Consider the following 7,642-nt stretch of genomic DNA (forward strand, 5'->3'; position numbering starts at 1 on the left):
AGGAGATGACTTTCAGATTCTGCTAATCTGCTGTTTTCTTTTCGTCTGCCATTTCTTCTTTTGTCCTCAATTTATCCAGACACAATGCACAATATATAACAAATATTCAGCTAATAGGTCTTTAGGAATCACCTTATACTATTTTATGCTTGCTAGACTGTGTTATCTTTGGCATTTTTTGTCACTTAAAGTAAAGAAATTAGGGGAAATTTTGCAATTTAAAACTGGTCCTCTGCTAAGTTTTCTGTCAGGTGTAGACACAACACTGGTTCATCCCTTTGAGTTAGGTGCGTTTATATGGTTGAATGATTAATAGGTCGGTGTAAATGGTTGAAAAAGCAAAAAACATTCCTCTGAAAATGGTCAGGCACAAGGACACAGCAGCTAATGTCCAAAGACAAACTTTGACAGACCTACAGAAACCCTAAAGAACTATTATTTAAGACCACTTCAAAAATAAATCACAAGAAGTAAAATATAAAGAAATGAAGGGTAGCGCTAGACTTTTTGCACAAAGCTGTGTGTAGACACAAAATAAGGAAAATGAAATGGGTCCACGTTAAACATTAATTGAGATATACTTTCCCACACATCTCCAGCGCATTGCAAAATTTATTGTTAGCCTTGGCCTTTTAATAAAAACTATAAAAACTAAACAAACAATGCATTGAACAAAAATAAACTTGTTCTCTTTTTTACTTATACAATAAACCTATGTAGTTTTCCATCGTTGTTTACAGCTGCTGGAGAGAAGGGGGGGAAAGCTATTCCAATAAACAGAGTTTTTATTATGCGTGGAAGGGTGGGTGGGCCGCATGGTAACGTTTTCTGTACACCCCACCACACACACACGCACACCGTGGCTGGCGGAACCAATTTCATCCCCTCTTGTTGGTGTACATGCCAAATGAGCACCCGCACAATCGGGCTCCACTGGCTGTCCCCCCGCGTGGATCTCCGGCTCGTGTTCGGACCGCAAAAGTATTCAGAAACAGCCACACAGCGTAGTTTCGCTGCCAGAGGGGAGGGGGACTGTTTCTGCTCCTGTCGGTCGGTCTGCGCCCCGCTCGCTGCTAGCCCACCTTTGACATAAACACGGCTGAGAGCAAATGGCAGAGCAGGAGGAGCAGCCGATAGCTGGCCGCTCGCTGACGGGACAAGCGGTGGCTCTTGCCCGGCTACTGCACCATGAGTGTACCAGTCTGCTCCGGCTATACGTGAGTGATCAGAGTAGCCACCCTTTCTGCTTAGCTCATGCGGGTCATTCTGTCTGGGACGCTCCCCTCCCAGTTATTTGGAGCTTTCTTTAAAGCCGTAGTGTTTCAGTATCCAGGCAGCTTGCTACCTGTCGCTTTTGGACTGTGTCTGTCTTTCACAGCAGGATTTAACGCTGACTAGTTTGTTTTTGGAGCAGATACTGGAGGGAGGGGGGTAATTACACTAAAAAATACCCTCCACCCCCACCACTCAATTTCCCAAGGGGAACCTAATGGATAGATTGTATTGGATTTTTTTTTCCCCCTGCTGCCATCCATCCTTTTAGAAAAGCTCTTGATTGATCAGTTTAATCAATGGTTATCTCTTGGTCCCTGAAATAGACTTATCCTAAAATAAGATTAAAGGGTGCAAGGTAAGTGACCTGTTTGCATCGGAGTGGGACAAATTTATATTTATTTATCTTTTCAGACGGAGAGAGAGACCTTCCTGTCCAGCTACACCCCAGATGGGAAGCGCCTCGTGTCCGCGTCCCCAGAATCTGAGGAGCCCAGCACGGAGGAGCAGGTGCACTTGCTGCACTCTGCTCTGCGACAGTGCCTCGGGCTGCTCCACCGTGTTATCCAGAAGGAAGAGGAGGAGTGGGGCAAGCTGGAGGATGAGTACGAGTCCATGAGGAAGAACGTGCGAGCCCGACTGGAACACTTGCTCTACAGCACCAAAGGTTTGGTGGAGACTGACGGCACCAACCTGGAGGTTACCCCTGATAATCAGTGTAATGAGGTAAATGAGGTGCCGTTTGGGGGGTTTTGTAGTTAGTCATGTCCTTGTGGCCTCTATTATGGTGACACTCACAACTGTCCACAGCCCATAACACATTAAAAGTGGCGGTGGGCAATACGGCCTCAAAATATATCACAATATTTCAAGAATGTTTGGGAGATTTCTGACAATCTAGGGAAAAATATGTTTTATTGATACTCGCAGCCTAGCAGCATTTTCCACCCTTTTCCAGTGAGCTGACACACTTCCTTATTGTGAAGTGTGAATCTATGGAAACAGGTGCCAGCAGCAGTTGCATTATAGTGCAATAGCAGTGACGAAGGACAGGAAAATGTGAGCTCAGAAGTAGCTTAGGTAGAGTTTTCCCCGGAAATTTTAACTAATGTATAAAATAACTTCTTCACACTGAGATCCAGTGTGAACCCTCTGCTCCCTCTAACTCTGCAGGAGCAGCACAGTATCATCACATAATAACACTGAAAATATATGCTTTGCCTGTGATGTTGTATCTCAGCTCAAGCTTTTTAACCAGCTGCTTAAATCCCTCCTTCACCGCCGTGTAACCGCATCAGTAATTTCCATCCACTGTCTGCTCTTCCTGACGCATCGAGTGCAGCTAGTGAGCGCTCCAGCGATGCTCGTGGAGTCATCTGATCGCTCTGTGATGGCGCATCACCAGCTGATCATCTCTCCTCCTTCATTGCTTGGTAGTAATAGTGTGGTTTCTGTCTCATGTAGTGAACCAAGCTTGTCATTTCCACCTTCAGTGGGAGCAGATGTTTTCTGTTTTGTTTGGGCTTGTTGCAGTAGCTCCCTTTTTAGGTACTAAATCATCATCACTGGAGGCTGACGCACAGCTCTCGGCGTCAGACATGCCCGGGTTTGTCTCCTTTATTTATATTTATACTCTAGGAAATGTAAATGGTGTCGGAATAGCAGTGAAGTCAGCAGTGATTTATTTTACATCACGTAAAAATTCATACAGGTATCATCGCATGTGATATGGTTCGACACAACCCTGATTAAAAATGAAACTTTGTGGCATCATATAGACTAAAACCGTGCATGCAGCGCAGTATGCTGTAAAGGTTTATTATGATGTGTCTTTATGTCCCTGGCTTTCTCCATGTAACTGATTTCAACCCTTTGACATCGGGTTGACCAAGTAAACCCCCTGAAGTGGATAAAATTCAGTTTCAACACCTACATCTATGAGCTTAAATGCATTTATTTTAAAGTCATCACAATATTTGGATCGTGAACGGCAAATCTGACTAAGAACCCGAAAAAAGAAGTTTATTTTAGAGTAGCCAGGCTCTGACTTTACATTCTCATCAGATGGAAAACCTAAAATCTCAGCACGGTTGTGACTAAACCCTGTATTACATGAATTACAGCTTTTGTGTGAATGTGACTAACGCTGTTTACAAACAGTTCAAATCATTAGTTCAGGCCCTGAAATGTTCAAGAAAACCCTGGTTGTATTTGTCCTTTTACATCGACAACAGACTAAACGGATGGATATTTCTCCCACAAGTTGGTGGGGAACAAAATAGAGGGCTGTAGGTCACCCCAATAGAGCACTTCTCTCCCAGACTGCTGGCTTACTTGGTGTTACTAGAGTATTTAAAAGTAGAATGGGAGGCAGAGGCTTCAGCTTTCAGGCTCTTCTTCTGTTGAACCAGCTCCCAGTTTGGATTAGGAAGACAGAAACCCTCTGTACTTTTAAAATTAGGCCTAAAACTTTCCTTTTTGATGAAGGATATAGTTAGGGCTGCATCAGGTGACCCTGAATCCTCCATTGCTGCTGCAAGCTTCCCATAATCCACTGTTTATTCTTTATTCACTTTTTTCCACTCACTGTGGTTCTCTTGCACAGTGTGTCTCTGTCCTTTCTTCCTCCCCTCACATCCAGCAGATCCAGTCCCATGTGGTCCCAGCAGATAGCCGCTCCTCCCTGAGACTGGTTCTGCTAGAGGTTACTTCCTGTTAAAAGGGAGTTTTTCCTTCCCTTGGTTGCCAACTGCATGCTCATAGGGGATCGTCTGATTATTGAAGTCTTTACCTTACAATATAAACCACCTTAAAGTGACTCCTGTTGTGATTTGGCACTATATAAAACTGAATTGAAGCACCAAATATTTAATGTGAAGTCATCTGGTTGTTGATAACTTCAGATGTATGCTAATGGTACTTTGTAGCCATTGGATGTGTGATTTAAGTGCTTGTTTGTGAAATTGTCATTGTCAAATATAAAGGGTGGCATTAATTTTAATTAGTTATTTAGTAAACAATCCAAATGAGTTTCACCAAGTGTGTATATGTTTATTAGGCCAAAACAGTTTCTTAGCAGATTTTGAATGCAAGGGCTCACTCCTAATGAGAGACATCTATTGCTCTATCTTACTCTCTTCTGTGTAGGAAACCGACGGCTCTGGGGGAGTTTTCGGGTTCAAACTCTGGACCTATCGAGTGCTGCTGGAGCTGATCCACTGGTCTGATCATGCCGCGAAAACTCTCCATGTGTTGCACACGGAGAGAGAAGGAGCAGAGGAGGCCTAAATTCCCTAGTTAGAGTCGATCGGCATCTACGAACGAGCTTATTCAGCAGCCAGCTTTCCCCTTGATGTATTCCAAATTCAAAATTGTAAGGTGATGTGGAATATACTCTGTGAACACTCAAATAAAATCCCAGCTAAGCTCCTTTAGCCAAGTAAACAGCTTTTCTTAGGCATTACTATTTCCACAGCAAGCGCTAAAGAGCCCTCTGGTTTCCCACAGTTGTCGGTTCTTTGGACAAAAAAAAGAGTGTGCAGACTTTACACTTGTGTAACCATCAGTTTGCTTTGTGCAGTGGCATTTAAGAGTGTTTGAAAGTGACTTTTTTGTGTATGCTGTGTATAATTTATTTTATTTAAGTAGATTTACTTTTGATGACTAACTACCTGCTGTTCTTAACACTCCAAAATCTGACTGCTAGACTAACACCATAAAAACACGACTGTTAAACTGTGACTGACATGCAGCTAAATATGTAGCCATTTACTAATTTAAACAGCTTTTCTTCATGTACCACGTTACTAACACATCTAACGATTCCAAATTAGATTTCATGTTGTCGTGTATAGGCTGGCCGATCGGATGTTTATGGGGCTGGCACAGTCTGTGATGATCAAGTGTCATGTTTTGCTGCTTTGGTCGCCAGGTTCTCTCCTGTTGTTATACTTGAATTTGCTGCTACACTGTTCACAAGTTGGAACTATTAGACCAGTGGTTCTCAAACTTTTTTTTTTCTCTCCTGCCCTCGGATGGATATTTTACAGTAGAGCCGTACTGTCTGTCTGTCTGTTACCAAAACTATCAAACATTCTGAAACGCAGTGATTTCACTGTAGTCTAAAATGCCTGACACAGTATACGCTGACACAGTATACGCTCACGCAGTGAATGAGCTGTGACTTCCACACTTGCCGGTATGGTGAATATCCGATGACCATGCTTTTCTTTTATGTCTGTGATGAATAACTGGATGTTTATTGAAGATTAAAAGCTCATCTTAATCTTTGTTTTTTGTTGGTATTGGTTCTACTTTGTCTTCTGGGTCGTGTCCTATGATCTCTGATGTCAAGCGTGTCGCTGTGGCATTGGATACAAGTTAATTCAAGCCACACTGTAAAAGATGAAATATCTATAATAAACATGGGTAGGGCATCAAGTCTGAGGCATGCAGACAGTATGATGAACTGCACTTAGGATTAGGTTTTTAGACAATTGCACATTTCGGTCTAATTTTTTTTTTTTTGCAAACCACTACGGAGGATTTTAATGCAGTTTTCAGCTTTAACTTCAGGGCTTTAATGAAAATACTGCTTGACCTTTTTAGAAATTACAATCATTTTTATACACAACCCCCATTTTTAGAAACTGAAAAGTCCCTGGACAACTGGCTTGTCTGTTTGCTTAAAATCCACTTTGGTGTCATACAGAAGCAAAACTACTGACCTAACAGCAGGTCATACCCACCAAACATGCCCCCTTCCTGACGCAGCCCTCAAGGGATAGTTATCTCCTAGCTGTTTTGGTGCCAAGAAAATAAACGATTAGTATAGATGAGGGGTGGACACTTAATTTTCCAAAGACCTCCTGTGAGAAACTGGGACTGTTGTGAAAGGCTGCACCAGTAAGATGAACTCCATTCTGCTCAATTTCATCTTTTTATAAGCTTGGTGCGGACCTCCACTGCGGTCACAGTTTTTCAAATAGCCTCTTAGGAAAATGAATTGTCCACCTCTGATAATAAAAATATGATTTAGACTTGTCACATAATATGTAATAATTGGTAAATCATTTCAATTTTGTGTTTACTTTTTCTTTGCTTTTTAAACCAGTCGCACGTTGTTTTAGGTTCTTGTGAAGATCGCTTGAGCAGTGCAATTACTGATCATGGATGAACCTGAGGACATGTAACGTCTAGTGAAGTAAGAGAGAGGAAGGTTCAGTAGTGGTGTAAGTCGGGGGAATGATTGAAGAAAAAGCATAAGAGTTCAAAGACCTCTCCCATGTGATATATAAGCCACAACCATCTCACAACCTACATGCTACAATGTAACAAGCTCGTCGACAAGTGTGTCCTCTCTCTGAATAAAATCAATGTCTGAAAGTCGTGATGCACACAGCATAGCACCCATGAAGCTATTACATACAAACGTTGCATACTTAAGCGTGAGTATATAACAGAGAGGTAATGCTGCTGCAGCTGAGATTAGGTCAAAGGTCATTTTACTGTACATCTGTTGATATATTAAGCAGTTATCATAAAATGTACAACGTTACTCTTTCCCATCATTGTTTAATATATTTTATGATACTTTGGTCCTTTCTCTTTAAAAAAAAAAAGTTTGAAAAAGTCAACACTGTATTCGAAACTGTTTCCTGCTTTGTAACCAACAAATCACTCAACATAGAAAGAAACTGTGTGTTTACTTTCACTGAGGCCAAGTAATCTTACATTAAAGATGAATTTCATTACAGGACATCAACACCTGTAGGGATGGTGCTTAGGGAATGCTGAGAAACTTTGTTACATGACATAAAAGAATACAAACACAAAAATGCATGCATTTTCAAAAAGATTTGAATTCTCGGATATTGTAGCACAAAAAGAAATAGAAACTGAGGGAAAAAGTCAATGCAGAATAAAAGGATTTCCATGATCAGTTTGCCACAGCAGCATTTTGTGTCTTTTTTGGGGTCAGGTCACAGATTCTCAAGATTATCAGACACAATTTTATCCCGAGCTAAAGCAGCGTGAAGAAATATTCCACAACAAGTAAACTGATCCATGCCACCCACCATTTTTATCCTGAAGCCATAACTGGTTTCCATGAGAAACAAAAAAAAAAAAGCAGGAAGAAAATGACTTTGCGTTTTCACTTAGGGAATTGCATGTAATGATTTTTCACATTTGCGAAGCTACATTTCTTGAAACCTTCCACCTTTTTATCTCAAAAGTGCAAAAGCCGGTTGTTAAAAATACATTCACAAAATCTCCGACTCTTGACAACACCAAACATCAAAACAGTTTTATCAATGCTCACAGCCAATGTTTTCAGATCACACACACAGCGCACCGATGGTAAAAAAAA

The 7,642-nt window shown here is 41.4% G+C and overlaps 1 protein-coding gene across 1 annotated transcript; it reads left to right on the top strand.

The window, feature by feature from the left end:
- Nucleotides 1–830: 830 nt before the first annotated feature.
- On the top strand, nucleotides 831–5,562 carry LOC120721798 (ciliary neurotrophic factor-like). The gene is made up of 3 exons (XM_040012352.1): nucleotides 831–1,217; nucleotides 1,687–1,998; nucleotides 4,420–5,562. Exons 1-3 carry the CDS (start codon nucleotides 1,110–1,112, stop codon nucleotides 4,558–4,560), a joined length of 561 nt encoding a protein of 186 aa, XP_039868286.1. The 5' UTR covers nucleotides 831–1,109; the 3' UTR covers nucleotides 4,561–5,562.
- The last annotated feature ends 2,080 nt before the right edge of the window (nucleotides 5,563–7,642 follow it).

The sequence above is a fragment of the Simochromis diagramma genome, unplaced genomic scaffold (assembly GCF_900408965.1).
Source record: "Simochromis diagramma unplaced genomic scaffold, fSimDia1.1 OVJJ01000604.1, whole genome shotgun sequence".
NCBI lineage: Eukaryota > Metazoa > Chordata > Actinopteri > Cichliformes > Cichlidae > Simochromis > Simochromis diagramma.